Genomic DNA, 19736 nt, shown 5'->3' on the forward strand with positions numbered 1-19736 from the left:
TTTTTTGTTGTGTATTGGTTTATTAATAAAAGTTCTTCAAAAATGACTTAAAATTTGACTATATTTGCACAAATTTTTTGAATAAGACGAGTGGTCAAACTTAGAGTAAAAAAAATCAAACGACTTACAATTTGGCATGGAGAGAGTAACTTTTATCCAACGGGGCCTACAGCAGGAATGACACATCTCGTGTCTACCATCCAAACTCCCTCGAAATAGGGGTCGATCTATTCTCAGAACCAAACACGTGATAAATTTGCAATATATTTGGTGATAGGAAATAGTAATAAAAAAGTACAACCTTATGAACTTTTTTTTACGTCATGCATTAAATGAATTTTTTTAATCGATATGGGTAGCGCTACACGAGGGAGAATAATTTATGAGTTTAGAGGCTGAAATAACACACAATATAAAACAAGTGTGAGAATGTAAACTGTCGATTTACAAGTTTAGATAACACGGGCTAACATGGACTTTATCGATAATATAATCCCGTCTACTACCGGCAAAAAGAAAACCTTCAGCCTTCAGGACCGCCGACCGATCGCCTCGCAGCCGGTTCCGGTTCCACCGCAAGTCCCCACCCCGCCCCGCTCGTCTCCCCCGGCGCCAGTGCCGCCGGTAAAACCGTAAAAATGGAAACCCCAGTAATACTCCGTAAACCGCAGCACGCACGCAACTACCAGTAGTACGAAGAAAAAATGATTTGACTGATTAATCTCTTCCCTTCCCCGTCTCCTGCCCAGCCACCGTCACGCCCACCACCAACCTATCCCCCCGCCCCACCGCGTCACGCCTCACGCGCCCCCCACCTCCTCAGATCGGCGGCGAGCCGGGGGGCGGAGGAGAGCTCGAGGCGTCATGGCGAAGTCGAGCGCGGACGACGCCGAGCTGCGGCGCGCGTGCGCCGCGGCCGTGGCGGCGTCGGGCGCGCGCGGAGAGGACGTGGCCTTCTCCATCCGCGTCGCCAAGGGCCGCGGCATCTTCGAGAAGCTCGGCAGGCTCGCCAAGCCCCGCGTCCTCGCGCTCACCGGTCAGCGCCCCCCCACCTCAGCCCTCTCTTCTCCTCACTTCTGCCTCCGCTTCGATTTGCTGTGCTGCGCTCGCTGCGAGCGAGGGGTGGGCTTGCTGAGCGCCTGAGCCTGAGCACCAAGTTGGGTAGCTTGGGGCGGATTCCGTGCCTGCCTCAGAGGATTGTGCCGAGTTCATTGGTGACTTGCTGCTGAATCGCCATTAGCACGACTCTTGCCCGGAGGGTCGTGATCTGGGCCGCCTGGATCTCCACGAGTCCAAGTGTTGCTCGTTATGCTGTTTATTCACTCTTGTTGCTGGAGATCCGTGTTGCTTATCTCAAGCTACTTGGCGCTAGCTGTAAACCACGAAGAGCGGCCTACATTCACCACACCTGGATCCACTTTGCATAGTTTAAGTGCACACAACTTGCCTATTAGCTGTTACCTCGCAAAGCTCTAGATCAAGAAAGTACAAATGAGGGAACCCAAACTTCACACATTGATCGACTATAACAACTAAGGCGCAGAGAAGATGAGCAATTGCTAACTGCCAAACTTGATGTGCTGGACCTGTTTGATAAGTCATTCTGAGGTTAGCTGGAGCCTGGAGCTACCATGACTGGTCAGAGCTGATGATGTACAGTTCTAGTTTTACATACTGAGAATGACACTGTTATGAGAGAGCCCAGCATATAATCTAGCTCGAAAAGTAGCCTGCATTCACCACACCTGGATCCACTATGCATAGTTTAAGTGCACAGAAGTTGCCTATTATTAGCCGTTACCTCACAAAGCTCTAGATCAAGAAAGTGCAAATGAGGGAACACAAACTGTACACATTGACCGACTATTACAACTAAGGAGCACAGAAGATGAGCAATCGCTAACTGCCAAAGTTGGTGTGCTGGACCTGCTTGATATGCCCTTCTTAGGTTAGCTGGAGCTACCACAGTTGGCCAGAGGGGATATACAGTTCCAGCTTACATGCTGAGAATGACGTTATGAGAGAGCTCAGCATATGAGCCGAAACTGTTGGCTTCGAGGATTGCAACAACAATGATTTATTTGTTCAGATAACAGCTGTTCTCTGTACTGACTGACTACTGAGGCATTGTTTGCTGTATTTGCATATTCATACGAGTAGATCCCTAGCTTAGCCAGGATTTTTTTTGGATGAATGAAACAGTAATCTGTATGCAGTTGTCATTCACTTGATTGTTTGAAGAGAAATTGAGCTTAACGATGTAGTACCAGAGTCTAATTGGAGTGAGTTGCCTCTTGAAGAGGATCCCTGATTATGCTTCGGTCATTATATCTGCCCAATACATGATTTGGTTTACTTTGTATTTATTACCGTTGCCAGTGGCAGTTTGCTTATATTTCTGTTCAGTAGCTATAGCTTTGGTGGCATATGATAGGCATCTATTAATAAATATGTCACTATGTGTTTGAAAACATAGGGTAGTAACTGTGTTAGTGTAGAAGGTATATGCTTGCAACATCCGCTGAACAATTTTAGCTTCATGCAGTTAAACAATCATCAAGAGGCGAGGCAAACAAAGCTTTTCTCCGAGTATTAAAGTATTCATCTGGGGCAGTGCTTGAGGTTTGTTTTCTGTACTGACAATCTTGCTATCTAATAGTTGTCCAGTACATCACAGGAATAGGGTTATCTTGTTTGGTGCCTTAAGCTTTCATGAGGGTATAGAAGCTGTTGTTGAAAGATGGAACACTGTTTGATCACTCTGTATTTAAATTGCATGCATGATTATATATACTATTGTCTTCTGTTTTCAATCACTCGCGGTTGATTGCATGAACACTACCTCAAGCTAGCATTGCGTATTGCACTACCCCTTCATCAATAAAATACTGTACTAGTTTTTCCCCCTCTTGCTCTTGGTGAAGGTTACTGCTTACTTTGCTACGAAAAACTTAGTCTTCTCCTGTTTTTTTCCCCTTCTATTTCAGCCAGCCAAACTTTACAAGCTGAAACATCTAACAAAGGTTGAGGTTATTTCTAATGACCCAAGTGGTTGTACATTTGTTCTGGTATGTACTTTGATCTCCTATGCAATGCTTCTTGTGTTGTATTTTTGAAGAAAACATCGGTTATATCCATTACTGACTCTTTATGTTTTGTGTCTGGACTGCAGGGATTTGATAACCTTAGGAGTCAGAGTGTTGCCCCGCCACAATGGACGATGCGTAACATCGATGACAGGTTGTTGCCTATAAAGTTTGCTGTGTGGTATTAGACTCTGCTAGACTGCTACTTTTATCCATCTCCTTTTGTCTCCTCTGCTTCACATCACATTCTTTACTATATATTTTGCAGAAACCGTCTACTTTTTTGTATTCTGAACATGTGCAAGGAGATACTCAGTTATCTTCCGAAAGTTGTTGGAATTGATATTGTGGAGCTAGCTCTTTGGGCAAAGGTGCATATTAAAACCTTTTCTATCCATTGTGAGCATGCCTTTTTTGTGCCCTTGACCTCTCTCTCTCCCTCTCACACACACTCTCTCTCTCTCTTCATTGCTTCTAATAAATAGAATGCCTATGTTACACAGTGATTTCTTGGAACTAATTTGACAGAAACTGTCTATCTACAGTACTTTAAAATTGAGATTATGTTTAGTTCCTACAAGCTGATGATATATAGTATGTACAGTTTAATTATTGATTAAGAAAGTATTGTTGAGAATTTTCAATCAAATTAGTTTAAGCACCACTAAAGCAACATGCAAAGTTCTGCAAGATTTCCAAATGAAGTCCACAATACATCAAACACCAATTTTTTCTCGAAGGACGCAGGAGAGCTGTGTGTCATTTTATTTAGAAAAGATGTACAATGGAGAGACAAAGCCTTCTCCTACAAGCCCAATGTAGTTACATTTGTGCCACCACATTTAAAATTTGAGTTTTAAACTGATTTATATTTGGAGAAAGAAAGGAGACATCTTTGAGGGTCTCTCTACATGTTGTTTGCTTGGAGTCAAACTTTTTGAATTTGAATGTGGACATCTTCTGGAAGATCAAGATTGTATGTTAGAAAAATGATATGAGTAAATTTGTCTTGAAAATTAGTCTCACAATACCATATTTTTTTTTTCTGTTTTGTGTAAATAGATTGTAATATATACTGCTGATCAAAGTTATGTTTTGAAGACCTGGTCACTTTTTTTTTATTTGAGGAATACAAGTTAAAGAAAATAGAGAGATACAGTGTTAGAGTACGTAAGGGACCTAGTGGGACTGGGCTGGTGCCATAGCCCATTAGTGTTAGGGTTAATTAGAGATAAGGGTCGCTTGCTTAGGGGTAAGTAAGCCTTGCTTGTAAGTCAAGTAAACCTCTCTATGTAAGGAGAGGAGATGCATCAATCTAATCAAGCAAGAGATTAGAAGGAAATCCCTTCTCTCTTGCCGGCCGTGGGCAGAGCCCCGCGGCCGGTGTTCCTAGCGCCCAAAACCCTAGCCTCCTCTCTCGCTCTCACAGCCGCCTTCCTGTGAACAGTACCCGCGGGCACTGTAGCACAGGTACTGTTCCGCCACAGCCGCCGCTCCTTCAATCCCAATCCATCTCCCTTGATCCCCAGCAGCCACATAACATACAGAGTTAAAGTTTGCACTTCGCAAATCCGACATTAAGAAAAGGAAGTACTATTTATAGCAACTTTCTCGTTTTTGTAATTCCTAGCTCATTTTTAGTTTAAGCTTTAAACATTAAGGCCTGATATGCTCTACAGATATTTCATTTTTGGGGCAATATTTCACATAGATTTGGTGCTCACTAATTTGATCTTCACGTTTTCATCAAAATGATGGTTTTGCTTGATATGCCCCTTGATGTGTTGCTGTCTGGATTTTTTTCTAATGAACCTGAATCCTTTTCAGGAAAACACACTGACCATAGATAATCAATTGAGTACCCAAGATGGTCAAGAAACATCAGTTGCTACTCAGACCGAGAGGAAAGTAACAGTAACTGTTGAAAATGATCTCGTGTCCCAAGCAAAGGAGGAGGAAGAAGACATGGAGGCACTTCTTGACACGTAAGCACAAGCTATATCTTATCGTACGTAGATTTTGCCCCCTAATTATTGCAAAAATACTACCAAAACTGCATACAGCAACTATTTCTTAGCCTATTAGTTCTTTTAGCAGTACACCTATACCATTCTAGTAGTTCATTTTGTAGTTTTCAAACTTTTTATATGCCATTTTTTTAATAACTCTAGGAGTTCATCCCTGACCTGTTGAGATTAAACCTAGTCCTGGTCTGTGTTTTCCATGTTAACACCAGTTGAAACATCAGGGAACTCAGTTGGTCATGTGCCCCATCAATTTGATCTCATGGGGCAACAACCGATAACTTTAAGTTCAACATTACGTGCACTTGAAGGACCAGACTAGACTCGTACAAAATCTCACTGCCCAAAGACCCCTTTGCCTTTCCAATGTTCCCACATGTAATTAATTTGCATATCACTTGCATCTGACCTTACTATTGCTGAAATGCTTTTGGTAGCACTACAAGCTTATAGTGTAAGTGATGCAGGTATGTTATGGGCATAGGTGAAGCAGATGCGTTCTCTGAGAGATTGAAGCAGGAGCTTGTGGCATTGGAGGCCGCAAATGTATATCAATTACTGGAAAGTGAGCCTTTAATAGAAGAGGTATTGCTTTTATCTTCCTTTGCAGTGCAGCATTAACCTTTTGTGCACTGATGATAATGATATAGTACAGCATCTGACTGCCATTACACATCTCACATTTATTCTGGAGTGAATGTTTTTTCTTTTTTTGGTAATGGAAGCTTATCCATTGACTGATCTAGTTGCTTGGATTTTCAGGTCTTGCAGGGTCTGGATGCTGCTAGTGCAACTGTAGATGATATGGATGAGTGGTTACGGATTTTCAACCTGAAGCTGAGGCATATGAGAGAAGATATTGCATCGGTATGTTTGAGGAGTTCTATTTGTTAGCTGCCTGATTTGAAGTGGACATATACTTCTTCTCTAGTTTATTTTATTTACTTGTTAGAAGCATAGCTATGAAAAGTTGAAAACCAGACAGACTAAAAACCAGGATTAGTGTGTGCCCAATCAGGTATGTGAAGTTTACTGATAAGGGAAAAGCAGTGGGATATACTCCCTCCATTCCAAATTGTAAGTTGTTCTGGCTTTTCTAGATATATAGCTTTTACTATGTATCTTGACATAACCTATATCTAGGTGCATAGCAACAGCTATGTATTTCAAAAAGTCAGAACAACTTACAGTTTGGAGTTGAGGTAGTAGATGTTAATTGAAAATATTCCTCTGTGCCTCCATAGATCAAACCCCATTATTTGCCAGTCAAAACCCAAAGGATCTTACCACCCGTGCTATGCTTCACATATCATATTATGCTACTGTGATGACTACACATGCATTCAGAATTGTAGCCCCTCTGGCCTGATTGTCTGACTGACCCTTCTGAGGACATGTCTGGCTGGCTTTACTAGTTTCAGAAAAACTTAAGAAAAAGACAACTTACCAAGCTGAGTAACACTAGCAACTTTTACTAGTTCTGTAGTTGTAACTAGCACCTGAGGTAGAAGGTCTTTTGAATCAACTCAAATACTCACTCGGAAGCTGAAAGGCCCTGAACCCTTGCTTGCTAGTTATCATCAGTTTCAGAATTTTGGTAGGATTCTTCCTTTGGGTAAACGTGGCCTCTTGGACTTGCCATTTTGAAAAATTAAATCTTGTGCCTGTTTTGTGATCCTGCAATCAATTGTTAGCAGAAGACATTCTTCTAGATGCTGATAAGAAAGAACTTCACTTAACTGGTCCAATGCTAACTAATTCTGCAGATTGAATCACGTAACAACGGCTTGGAGATGCAGTCCGTAAATAACAAAGGACTTATGGAAGAGCTAGATAAATTGCTTGAGCGTCTGCGGATTCCACAGGAGGTATGATGGAGAGGAATAATGTTCATATCCTTATATTGAGGTCTTATATTTATTTATTTATACCCAATTCAGTTTGCAGCATCATTAACTGGAGGCTCATTTGAAGAGTCACGGATGCTGAAAAATGTCGAGGCATGCGAATGGTTGACAGGGGCCATTCGTACTCTTGAAGTTCCTAATTTGGACCCATGCTATGTCAACATGCGCGCTGTGAGCTATCTTTATCTTTCTCGTTTTCTGCTACAAATTTACAATTTACTAGTGCATGGAATTGATCATGCATTCATGCTAACATTACAGAATAGTTAACGTTATAGAGTTGTGACACTGAACATTGAATAACATTACAAAATTGTTAAAACTTGTTTTGTAAAGGCATCCACCTGTATCGGTTAAGGAACAAATTTTAAGAGCTTCTAATAGTGTTGTATTTCATTACATAGAGCCACTATGCTTAAAATGCTTTGGTTGTCACCGTTTCCTTGATAAACCCTATTTAAGTTTTTCTCTGTGGTAGCTTAAAGTTGAGAACTGTACATCTCTGATAAAATACTTTTGTATAACATATTTTCAGGTTAGAGAAAAAAAGGCAGAACTGGAGAAACTGAAAACAACTTTTGTTCGACGAGCATCAGAGTTTTTGCGGAACTACTTCTCCAGCTTGGTAGACTTCATGATTAGTGACAAAAGCTACTTTTCACAGGTTTCTTCATAGCTCCATTTTTCAAAGCAAATATTTCCTTTCCCATTTGAGATGACCTACAGAGTTCACTTTTAACTGAAAGCAGCGAGGACAATTGAAGCGGCCTGATCATGCAGACCTTAGGTATAAATGCAGGACATATGCCCGACTTCTGCAGCACTTAAAGGTAATAATTGCCTTGATCTTGCCAGGGATCTGCCTAGATAGTACATATTTTACTCCATTGCCACATTTATCATCTCTTGCTGCTAATTTACTGCAGAGTCTGGACAAGAGCTGCTTAGGTCCCTTAAGGAAGGCATACTGCCATTCCCTTAATTTGCTACTACGACGAGAGGTCAGATATGGATAATGGAATGTTTTTTTAATATGATACCATAGATTTCACTTCTTGCTGTTTATCTGTTTCAAATATGTTCATTTTGTTTCATCTCGCATTTAACAATTCAATTTTTTGAGTCTGCTTAATGGATAATTAGTTTACAATCCATTTTCCTCCTTTATTTGATTTTAAAGGATTCACAATTTTGGAATTTACTGTTTAATTTGGTTCAGGCACGTGAATTTGCCAATGAACTTCGTGCAAGTACAAAAGCACCCAAGAATCCTGCTGTTTGGCTTGAAGGTTCTGGCGGCTCTGGTCATAATGGAAGCAGTGCTGATACTTCAACAGTCTCAGATGCATACTCAAAGATGCTTACGATATTTATCCCACTTCTTGTGGATGAGGTTGCTCCTTTCCTTTCATTAATGTAGTGACTATCTTTGTTTTTACTCGATAGACAAACTAATAGCTAATTAGCTATTACCTTTGCAGAGTTCCTTTTTTGCACATTTTATGTGCTTTGAAGTACCTGCACTTGTTCCAGCTGGTTCTCCTAATGCTAATAAGAGCAAATCTGGAGGAAATGACGCCGATGATGATTTGGGTCTTATGGATCCAGATGGCAACGATCTGAAACCTGGTATCTTTTCTTGTACCCACTAGTATGTGTTGTGTGGATGTAATGTTAATGCTCTATTTCTGATGTGTTGTTATCCTGTTTCCAGATAGTACCTCTGCTGAACTGGGTACATTGAATGAAGCTCTTCAAGAATTACTCGATGGAATCCAGGTATATTTCATGATATAGAACACTGCAACCCTCGCTCTTCCATACTGACGGAAAGAAGGGTAAAAGAAGAATTTTTTTTGATATGACAAACATGAAGTACTTCTGATTTAAAGTCAAATGTGCAATCTTCTGTTTCTTCATATCTACATTATAGTGCAGTACTGCAGCTTCCTTCAGTGACTGAAATCTTTTTCCCCTTCTATTCCAGGAAGACTTCTATGCGGTTGTAGATTGGGCGTATAAAATTGACCCCTTGCGTTGCATCTCAATGCATGGGATTACAGAGCGCTACCTTTCTGGACAGAAAGCTGATGCTGCAGGATTTGTTCGCAAACTACTTGATGACTTGGAATCAAGAATATCAGTACAGTTCAGCCGGGTTAGTTCCCTTGTTGAGCCTAAGCTGCTCAGTGTAACTATTCATAACAGGCTGGCTTTCTGCCCACTGCTTGTTTAGAACTTTATTTCTTCTCTTCTTTCAGTTTATTGATGAAGCATGCCATCAAATTGAGCGTAATGAAAGAAATGTGCGGCAAACTGGAATTCTAGCCTACATTCCAAGGTATTTGTACTGGATGGATTAGCACTGTGATTTATTTGTAACTCCAGCGTAGTCGCCTAGTATTATATTTAATACCACCCCCTGTTCTTTTTATAAGGCATATTGGGATTTGAAGAAGTTTTTGGAAGTGTACTTTGACCATCAATTTTTGATATAATGCCTCATTAATTACTACAAAATCAGTGTCGTAGTCGATTGATATAAACTACATAAACTAAGCATGCATATCATTGACTAAGTTGGTAATAAAAATTTATGAAGTTTGACATTTTCAAATCCTAATATGCCTTGTATATAAACAAAGGAGGGAGTACTTTCTGATACAGAAATGCTGATTAAACATTCCATGCATGTTGGCTCACCTTTTGTTTATTGTCTTATTAAATCCTAGTATGGCATTATTATTTTTTAAATTTTAATTTTGTTACACTTAGACCGAATTCCTAGAATTATTTTGGATTTCATTAAGATACATAATAGCTCATAATATTCATAAGAGCATACATTTTAAACGTTCTCATTGGTACTTTGCAAAACCTTCTTTAAATGTTGTAACACATTGCCTATAGCGTTATATTCCCTGTGAAAACAACAGAGGATAAAATTGGCATGACTCAGCAGGTTCTCACATATGTTTTGCCTATGCTCAGCTCTTACCCAAAAACATAAAAACTGGCAATAAGCAGCAAGACTCCGGTGCTCTTATCCTTGGCAGTGGTGATTATATGATAAAAGCTCGCTTCAAGATAACAAGAGCACTATGGAGAAAATTGTGCTTATTGCAGGGTGTACTGTGACAAGTTTGTTGTCTTGAGATTCTTTTCAGAAGTAGCAAACAGAGACCAATCTGACTGTTCTGTGTTTCATATAGATTTGCTGTCCTTGCATCACGGATGGAACAGTATATTCAAGGGCAGTCCAGGGATTTAATTGATAAAGCATACACAAAGCTAGTGAGTTTCATTCACTTGCAATCTGGCACTTGTTTGCATTCTTGGTATCACGTATTTTGCAGATTTAGTTCATAAATTTGTAGTACTGTATATGAACATATGGCATGTGGTATATACTTTGGCTTGTTTCATTGATGTTTGCTTGCCTATCAACACTTGTAGACTCCATTGGCTTTATAGGTGCCACTGAAAGGTGTCTTTAGTGAACAGATTTTACTCTGAAATATACACAAGTATTTACAAATTTCTTCCATTGCACTAAATGGTGTATGATAGTTTTTTTATACCCCAAGTTCTTTCAGTCCAATGGGACTGTAATTTAGATTTTAGAGATACATGGCATAATCTTGCCATTAGTCAGTAGTCAAGGAAGATTTCGTCCTAAGATTTTGCATTGTTGCAAGATTTCTATTTTACTTGGTAGCTGTATTTTTATAGATTATTTTTTGTAAGTTGAGTACTTTTTTTCACCATATAGCTAAATTGCTTTCCATATTATGGAATAGGTTAGCACAATGTTCGCAACTTTGGAGAAAATTGCACAGAGTGATCCTAAAACTGCTGATATTGTGCTGATTGAGAATTATGCTGCTTTCCAGAACAGGTTATGTTTCTTCTTTCATCTTTCCTTAACTTGGGCTTGTCCTATGGTTGAGAATATGATCTTTCACTTATATATATCCTTGCCTTTTCATTCTTTAATGCATAGGTGGGTCTACAAAACTAACAATATATTGTGTTTGATGCAGTCTTTATGACTTGGCTAATGTTGTGCCAACGCTTGCAAAGTTCTACCATCAAGCCAGTGAATCATATGAACTAGCTTGCACTCGCCATATCAGCTCACTCATTTATCTCGTATGTAAACACATTCAAATTTCTTGTGGGTATATTGTATTTCTCTGACAGATCTAAGATTTCTTTTGGACCTTTGGCAGCAATTTGAGAGGTTATTTCAATTCAACCGGAAAGTTGAAGAATTGACATACACCATTGCTGCTGAGGAGGTGAGCTAACTTATATTGTGATTGGGAAGTGACAATAAATGAACTTTGAATATTCATTTTTTATTAAGCCATTAACTTTTGTTGTCAAAATTCTCAGATTCCGTTTCAGCTGGGGTTGTCAAAAACTGACCTAAGGAGGGTGCTGAAGTCCAGCTTATCTGGGGTAAGTAAATCTATATCTGCTTACCAAAGTAAGTGGCAGTTGTCACTCTCGCCCTAATCTGTGAGCATATTTCCTTATGGGGTTGTCACTTCTCGCCCTAAGCTGTGAGCATATTTCCTTACGGGGTTACAGATTTATTGTCTTCTAGTTTCAAATAAATTACAGCAATTTAATGCCCAGATTATTTTGTTTGATCAAGAGGTGACCATGTGAACTCACTCAATGTAAAACTCTGCAGATTGATAAGTCGATTGGCGCCATGTACAGGAGGTTGCAGAAGACACTGACGTCTGATGAGTTGTTTCCTTCGCTGTGGGACAAGTGCAAGGTTAGCCACTTGACCATCCTGTTATTATGGATGTTTAGTTCAGTATTGTCTCCATTGCTTCAGACGAACCTATAAGTTCCATTTAAGCTGATTGTGTAATCTGCTCAACACTTGCAGAAGGAATTTCTGGACAAATATGAGAGCTTTGTTCAGATGGTAACACGGATATATGGGAATGAGCCGATCATGTCGGTCAACGAAATGAAAGAAGTCCTTGCTAGTTTTTAGATACAAGTACAGCACCATGTATTCCATTCATTTCATTGAATTTTGCACTCACTTGCGTTAGGCCTTTTTTGGTTTAATGTGTGTATGTGTATGTCCTCTGTATAGAAGTGAACGCGGCATGCTTTCCCTAATTATACGTGTTCTGGTGTCACATCAAGCCTCTGATTGTACTTGAACAGGCACTGCTGCCCGTAGATTGTGGATCAATACCAATGCATCCCAAAGTACCGGAAAGAATGTGTTCATGTTCACACTGCCATTGTCTAATTGTCACTCAATTCACGGTTAAACAGGTTATGTCTTGCCCAAGTTTGTTCTGTTTCACGGTTAAACAGGTTCTGTCTTGCCCAAGTTTGTTCTGTTTCCTGTGTTTTGAGGGGGTCATTGGTACTTTCGGTGTTCAGCTGAAGTGCAAGTTATATCGGGTTCGTAATGTGGCCCCATGTGTTGCGGGTTTCCCAGCTTCAGAAACCTGAGCATCTCGCGTCACGACTCGCGAAACACGAACGCAGAAATAAAAGGGTAGCATCTCATAGAAAAAAATTGCATCAGGCGAGGAAAGAAGAGCGAGATGCAGCTCAACAGTGCTTGAAAGTAATCAGGGTTGGTACTCTGCTGGAGCACGAACCTCATGATCAAGAGTCATTATTTTACTATCACTGCTGCATCAGGCTCGCTCTACCAAACAAATGAACAAGCAAACAGAAAATACTCCTCCTATTTCAGATTGAGCAAACATAATGAAACAGATCGACGAAAGATACACGTGCCCCTTCAAATCAAATCACAAAAGAATTCATACAAAAAGAAAAACCGAGAGAGATTCAAGATCCGAGACAGAGGAGCCATTCCAGGATCGAATCGAGAGGATCGAAGTCGCAACTGAAAGAGGAAGGCGCAAGCAGAGACGAACAAACCAGGAGGAAAAAACTGCAGTGGGGGGCTCAACCTGTTGAAGCTGTTGCGGAGTAGAGTGCTGGCGGCGGGAGCGAATGCTGACTGGACTGTCATGCCTTCCTGGAAAGCTCTGTTGTTGATTTATAGCTGGAACCTTAGGGTTAGGAGCACCCCTGGAATTTACATTTCTGCCCACCCATGTGATGCGCGTGTCCTCGGTTTTCTGCACGATCAGAAAAAAAATGAGAATGGAGATCCATCCGGGCTAGCCAGTAGCCACTCGGGAGTGGCGACAGCTTTATCAGTACTACTGTACCCATTCGACAGTCTGGCCAATTCTTTTTCACAGATTTGTGCCGGTCAAAGTAGTTTAACTTGAACAAAGTTTGTAGTGAATATTGTCAACATTTATATCTATAACTAAATTTACTATGAAAATATATTTCATAAATATTAGTATTTTTTAATATAACTTTAGTTTGTACGATTGCTTAAAAAGTGAAAATTACATTGTGGACATAGAGAGTATAACATGCCTACCTCTAAAGGCGTCTCTAAAATTGTATGAGCTAGCTTTAGCTCTAAGCTAATAAATATGGAGGAAAGAGACCACAACAAGTACCTCCAGATGCATCATGAAATGTGCAAGACTATCTTTGAGTCCAAGATAGTGTCTTCCTTTTTACACTAATTAGGGATTAAATAATTGATTCAACTATCTCTAAGCTAGACTATTGAGACGCCCTAATGGCAATTACCAGGGATTAATGATAATTGGTAATTTTGCCCAAGGAGTTCACGAAAGGCAGGACCGTAGGCGGTGGAAGAAGGGAGGCCACCTCTTAATGTAGATAGTGATTGATGTTTGTGGTGGTACGGATGATAGGGATGCAGACTTGTAGAGGAAGAAAGAAAGGGTGGTAAAGATTACTTGGGTCCAAAATAGTGTTGAGGCGCACAGGAGGGCCGACCTTTGAAGTGGCCTTAACATAGGACTTATTTTGTGGCTCTAATCCATCCAGACATAGGACTAATTTTGTAACCAAAGCTTTCAACTAGGTGTTATCCAACTAGCTGGCTAACCCTAGTTAATTTGGACTAATTTTAGTCACAGCTACTGATCCAAAAGGACCTAGTCACGGCTGAGCTTTTGTTTTGGGATGACACAAACATGGTCTCACTTCACACCATCGTCCATGTCTGTCCTCCCTGATTTTTTTTCATGAACCAAAGGGGCATTTGTGGCATAAAAGGAGACTCCTCCATTATGGCATTATTATCTCATCAATCTCGTCCACTCAGGCCTTGTTTAGTTGCAAAATTTTTTTGGATTTCGATACGGTAGCACTTTCATTTTTATTTAACAAACATTGTTCAATTATGGAGTAACTAGGCTTAAAATATTGCACAATTAATTTTTATTTTCATCCATATTTAATGCTTCATGCATGTGCCGTAAGATTCGATGTGACAGAGAATCTTGAAAAGTTTTGAATTTTTGTTGGGAACTAAACAAGGCCTCAGTCCCCCTATATTATGCTTGTGAAGTTTGGAGGAAATCAGCAGCTTTTGCTTTTGATTTTATTTTATTTTTTGGTCTGCTCAATCCCGTGTCACTCACGGACTGATACGATTGCTTACCTCTCCGGTCTCCATGTGGCAGGGTGTGGGCGTGTGGCCAGTCGTTGGCCGCAGCTCCTTCACCTGGAAACCTCATCCTCATCCTCATCCTCGGTGGCAGAGAGACACGACGACGTACATGAGCGAGCGCGGGCTGAGAGCTGCCTTGTATCTCATCATTCATCATCATCTATACTGTGCTACGAGTATAATTTCTTCTTTGGAATAAGAAGGTCGATTGATGGACAACAAGTTGACAGGCAGGCGGAGGCGGAGGCGGAGGCGGAGAGGCTAGCAGCGTCGGCGTCGGCGTCGGCGTCGGCGTCGGCGAGCTCAGCATCTGAAAAGGACGCCGGCCGTCCGTCCTCGTCGGGCCGATCGATCGGCGCCTCCCGCCCCGGAGCCCGGAGTAGACATACACTTGCAGTGCAGTGCTACAGAGGGAATCCTCGGCCTCCACACGCGGTTCCCTGTTCCAGGAGGGCCGGGCCAGCGCCCACGACGGCGACGCCATCATCCCCAGTCTCCATCTGACTGACATCTGTGGCTTGCCTTTGTCTGGCTCTGCCTTGGGTTGGATCATGAATACCCTTCGCCTTCAATTCCACTGTATATATGGGCTACAACTTGGTGATTGAGTAGTAGTTTTAGTAGTAGTAGGATTTTGTGGTCCGTGCTCGAATACAGGTATCTTCCAATCCGCTGCCATGACCGAGTTGTCTTCGATATATACAGACTGACGGTTACGGCCGGTTTGATAACTGCGTCAGGTCAATGCTATAACTGTGTGCTTGCGCCGAGCCAGATTAATCTCAACTGGCTGGCTGTTTCCTTCGAGCCAATAGAGCCAAAACTTTGGTCAATTGGTCAAACTTGAAATGTTTTAGCTTTAAAAAGAATAAAATAATTTATAATTTCGAACGGAGAGAATACTATATATGGAACACCCTAAAAGCAAGCAGTATGTGCTCATATTCCCCTGAAACAATAAAACAAGACAGACCCTGAGATTAACGGAAAGTCTTTCTAGAAACTCTAGGTCGGTGACTCGGCTGGCTATATAAAAAAAGTGGTTGCACCTTGTATACACACAGACCGATGGAGTATACTTCACTTCAATCGAGCAAGATCAGCTCTTTTGTTCGCAGTTTTGTTAAAGTGTAGAAATTTGGTCACATAGCTGGTGCAAAGGTGTTTTTGTATCCCCAACCCATCTCTACATACATGCCTTCCTGCTTTTATTACTTCAATGACCAGGCTATCAGCTGCTATCTTGAGCTAATAGAGCAAGATCCATTTTCATCCTTATATCCAATTTCAATCGTAAACTACAAAACCAATCACTAGAAACCTTCCAACTACTGAACCAAACAATTTTGGCCATCTGACTAATTTCAAAGGTGGTTTTCTGTTTTCCAAAAACTATAAATTCTGGTTTAATCTCTAAAAATTTGTAACTATTTTTCAAGTGTCAGCAATCAGCATATGAAACAAATACCAATTTGATGAACATGGAGTAGTAGTAAAGCACAAAATCGATAGGCTTACAAAAACAATAGGCACAACTACAACTAATGAAACACTAGGAATGTGAACAAATAAGATCCAAATAATTACAAATGGACCACCAACGGATAGATAATATTTTTAGAAAATGAATAGTGCAATTTCATATTTTATGATTTAAGAACAAACTATTTATGAATGAATTTTAAGATATTAAACTAGATATTTATTATTTTTGAAAAAAATGTCTAGTTTCGACAGTTGGAAGGGCTTCTAGTACATGGTTTCATAATCCAATGTTAAAAAATTGGATTGCGAGATTATGAAATATACTTGAGCCTAGTTAATTAATAAGATAATAAGCTAATAATCGCAGCTAGCTCAAAGTTTCATTTATGATGCACACTGCAATTTTGTCTAGTTAATTACCTGCAAGCGAGTGGGATGGATCAACTGCAGCACGTGCGTGATATCGATGATGATACATATACCACCATATTTGTGATATATATATAAAGCTCAATGAAAATGGTGAACACAAAACGAAGCCCCACTTCATGTCTTCGTCACAAGAAACTAATTAAGCACATCACAATCTCTCTGTTAATTTCACCACAAGATCAAACCAAAACCATACATTTAAATCTGCATCTCCTTCACACAAACTTAGCAGCAAGGCAAAGAATAATATCTACCAATTAACAAGCACGAAATCCTTTTCCTTCTCCATTAATTTGATTTTGACATGGTAGAAGACACCTCTCGTTTTCAAACCAGGCCAACCGACCGTTTATCCTCATCAACTACCCGTATATAAGATCACCATCACCACACACTTAATTTTTTTTCTTTAAATTTTGAAAAAAAAAACCCCGGCACACTCCACAGAGGATTCAAATCCTCCTCAAAATCCATCTAACCACACGGATACCGTATGTTATACACGTATATGTACACACACTCTCCTACAGTACACGTGTGCGCGGCACATTCTTCTTGCACGCACACGCGCGCGACCTCATGCAGTACGTGCAGCCAGTAGCTTCTTCGTCGTGCTCATGCAGCAGCCACACCCTTCAGCTCCGGCGCCCACGCTTGCAGCGGCGACGCCGGCAGCTGTGCTGTCCGGCGCCGGGGCATCCATGCCTCCGACTCCCGCAGTGCCGCCATAAACGGAGCCGTTGTTGCCTCTACCGCCGGCGGCGGCTCCAGCGCGCGCTCCTCCGACAGGCGCCACACCTTGACCGACCCGTCCAGGCTGCCGCTGTACACCACGAACCGCCGCTCGCCGTCCGCGTCGTAGGCGTAGCAGTCGTCGTCGCCGTCCGCCGCCACCGCGACGCACTTGACGGGGCCCGTGTGCCCCACGAGCACGGCGAGGCGGGCGTGGCGTCCCTCGTGCTCCTCCTCCTCGTCGTCGCGCCGCCACACGCAGAGCGTCCCGTCGGCGGAGCCGCTCACGACGACGCGCCCGGACACGGCGAGGCACAGCACGCCCGTCCCGTGTCCCGCCAGCACGCCCGCGAGCCTCGGCTCGCCGCCGCCGTCAAGCCCCCACCGCCAGCACGTGACCAGCCCGTCGGAGGAGCCCACGTACACGGCGCGGGCCTCGGGGCACGCCGCGATCGCGGTCACCGCGCCGTCGCCGCCCTCCCGGAGCACCCGCTCCAGGACGTGCCTCGTCGTCCGGTCTCCTCCCGCCGCCGCCGCCACCTCCCGCCTCCACACCTTGACGGTCCCGTCGGCGGAGCCGGTGAGCACGAGGCCGCCGAACCCGGCCGCGGCGACGGTGTTGACGGCGTCGTCGTGCGCGGGCACGGACTCGAGGCACCGGTAGTCGGAGACGCGCCACGCCTTGAAGGTGCGGTCCCAGGAGGCCGAGTAGAGCAGTCCCGCGGCCTCGTCGAGGCTGAGCGACGACACGGCGTCCGAGTGGCGGAGCCACACCGCCGCGCGGCGCCGGCGCGGCGAGCGGACGTAGCTGGACGGGTTTACGGAGCTGACCAGGAGGTCCCCGAGCGGCGGGAGCGACCCCACGCGGCGGTGCACGGCGCCGGCGGCGTCGCCATCGGCGCGCCACACCCGGACCTTGCCGTCCTGGTGGCCCGTGAAGATGCGGCCGTCGGCGGCGACCACGATGGCCTTGACGAGGCCGCTGCCGGTCCGGAACCCCGCGAGCTGGCGCCGGTCCCGCCACACCCGCACGGTCTCCGAGTCCGTGCCGGTGTAGAGCACGTCCCCGGCGGCCGCCAGCGAGTAGACCTTGCCGTCCTCCTTGACGAGCGACGCGATGAGCCCGGTCGCGGTCGCGTCGTCGTCGGCGGCGCCGGTGAGGCCCGGGAGGCGCGCCCACGGCGACTTGGGCGGGCTGTACGACGACCGCGACGGCGAGGACGACGCGGAGCCCTGGAAGGAGGAGGAGGCGTAGCCGTCGTCGTCGGAGAAGGAGGAGTTGGAGGAGAAGGACCTAGGGGAGGAAGTAGCGGAGACCGCGGCCGCCGCCGCCGGCCGGTCGACGCGGAGGAAGTGCACGAGCTTCTTGCGGTTGCCCATGGCTGGAAATGGGTCGCGGTTCGTGTAGACGTAAGTATACTGTGTTAGCTAGTGTGTACGTGCTTGCTCTCTGCGCTTGGCGCGGCAGGTCGAGGAGGAAAGAGAGGTCGCTTTAATGGCGCGCTAGCTGGATAGGTAGCTCAGCTCACGGCGGTACGGTGGAGAGCTGGAGCGTCGTCGGACGGAGCGAATCGGGAAGGGACGACCGACGACGTGCGCGCGCGGGAAGGAATCGGAAGCCGCCGAAAGGGAGAGGAGGAGGAGGAGGAGGAGGAGTAGGGAGAAGAGAGCAGAGCGTAGGAGGCAGGCATGAGCTTGCGAGGTTGGAGAAGGGGACGCGCGAGCAGTGCGCATATATACTGCGTGCCGGCGTGTCGCGCAGGCTCGCAGGGAGGAGGAGGGAGGCCACGGCGGCGGGACAGGTGGCGCGGCCGCGCGTGATCGATGTAGTATTTTTTTTTTCCATTTTCCCATCGATGTTGAAATAGAGTAATTTTTGCCCGGGATGGGATATTCTATTTCTGTGTTGGTTTCCCTGGGAGGTGTTTGATTACCGAACCGGGGGGCACGTGGCTGGTGGCGGTAGGGCGCGCGACTGTGCCGGCACGATGCGGGGTGGCCGGCGTCCAGCATGGGTCGCTTCGTGACAGTTTGGAAGGTCCGGCGCGCACAAATATCCATGTCCGATCGTGCACCGTGCTACGGCGTCCTCCGTCTCGTAGGTATACTAGTAGATCAGGAAGCATACAGCCGGACAGACGAGTACCCATTGTTCCATTAGACCTACTACTAGCATACTTGCTCAGTCTCTCAAGATACTCATATGGCTGAGACCCCGTTTGGTTAACATTGTTAATTTTTGACTTCTATCGTATCGAATATTGGATACATATATGGAATATTAAATATATATTATTTATAAAACTAAAAACATAGCTTCTGCGGGATGAATCTTTGAGCCTAATTAGTCCATAATTAGATACTATAAATAAAACAAAAAATACTAGGTATCTATTAGGGCACTCCTAATGCTAGAAACTACACCCTACGTATTAATTTTTATATACACTATATATATATAGAAACTATGGTCCTAGTTTCTATAGAATATTTTTTTAACCAA

The 19736-nt window shown here is 43.6% G+C and overlaps 2 protein-coding genes across 3 annotated transcripts; one reads left to right on the plus strand and one right to left on the minus strand.

The window, feature by feature from the left end:
* On the plus strand, positions 726–12346 carry LOC8062485 (exocyst complex component SEC3A). Its single transcript, XM_002464169.2, has 25 exons — positions 726–1036; positions 2546–2622; positions 2988–3068; positions 3173–3240; positions 3355–3457; positions 4914–5071; positions 5578–5695; positions 5873–5977; positions 6877–6978; positions 7051–7188; positions 7553–7681; positions 7767–7847; positions 7944–8018; positions 8237–8410; positions 8499–8646; positions 8732–8796; positions 9005–9175; positions 9279–9358; positions 10230–10311; positions 10818–10915; positions 11061–11169; positions 11250–11318; positions 11416–11481; positions 11720–11809; positions 11927–12346. Exons 1-25 carry the CDS (start codon positions 865–867, stop codon positions 12035–12037), a joined length of 2670 nt encoding a protein of 889 aa, XP_002464214.1. The 5' UTR covers positions 726–864; the 3' UTR covers positions 12038–12346.
* On the minus strand, positions 16746–18936 carry LOC8062252 (protein JINGUBANG). 2 transcript variants are annotated; one of them, XM_021460211.1, is made up of 2 exons: positions 18669–18936; positions 16746–18639 (listed from the first exon to the last, which is right to left on the minus strand). In XM_021460211.1, exon 2 carries the CDS (start codon positions 18611–18613, stop codon positions 17117–17119), a length of 1497 nt encoding a protein of 498 aa, XP_021315886.1. In that variant the 5' UTR covers positions 18614–18639; positions 18669–18936; the 3' UTR covers positions 16746–17116. The 2 variants fall into 2 exon arrangements, with proteins under 2 accessions (XP_021315886.1, XP_021315891.1); XM_021460216.1 differs by having other exon boundaries at positions 16746–18635; positions 18665–18936.

This window comes from Sorghum bicolor, chromosome 1, assembly GCF_000003195.3.
Source record: "Sorghum bicolor cultivar BTx623 chromosome 1, Sorghum_bicolor_NCBIv3, whole genome shotgun sequence".
Classification (NCBI taxonomy): Eukaryota; Viridiplantae; Streptophyta; class Magnoliopsida; order Poales; family Poaceae; genus Sorghum; species Sorghum bicolor.

Excerpts from the sequence above, each read along its gene's own strand:
- LOC8062252 (XM_021460211.1), bottom strand. The coding sequence starts at position 18,613 with ATGGGCAACCGCAAGAAGCTCGTGCACTTCCTCCGCGTCGACCGGCCG.
- LOC8062485 (XM_002464169.2), top strand. The coding sequence starts at position 865 with ATGGCGAAGTCGAGCGCGGACGACGCCGAGCTGCGGCGCGCGTGCGCC. Across the intron at positions 7,848-7,943 it reads GACTTCTGCAGCACTTAAAG|AGTCTGGACAAGAGCTGCTT; the intron begins GTAATAATTGCC and ends AATTTACTGCAG. Across the intron at positions 9,176-9,278 it reads TATCAGTACAGTTCAGCCGG|TTTATTGATGAAGCATGCCA; the intron begins GTTAGTTCCCTT and ends CTCTTCTTTCAG.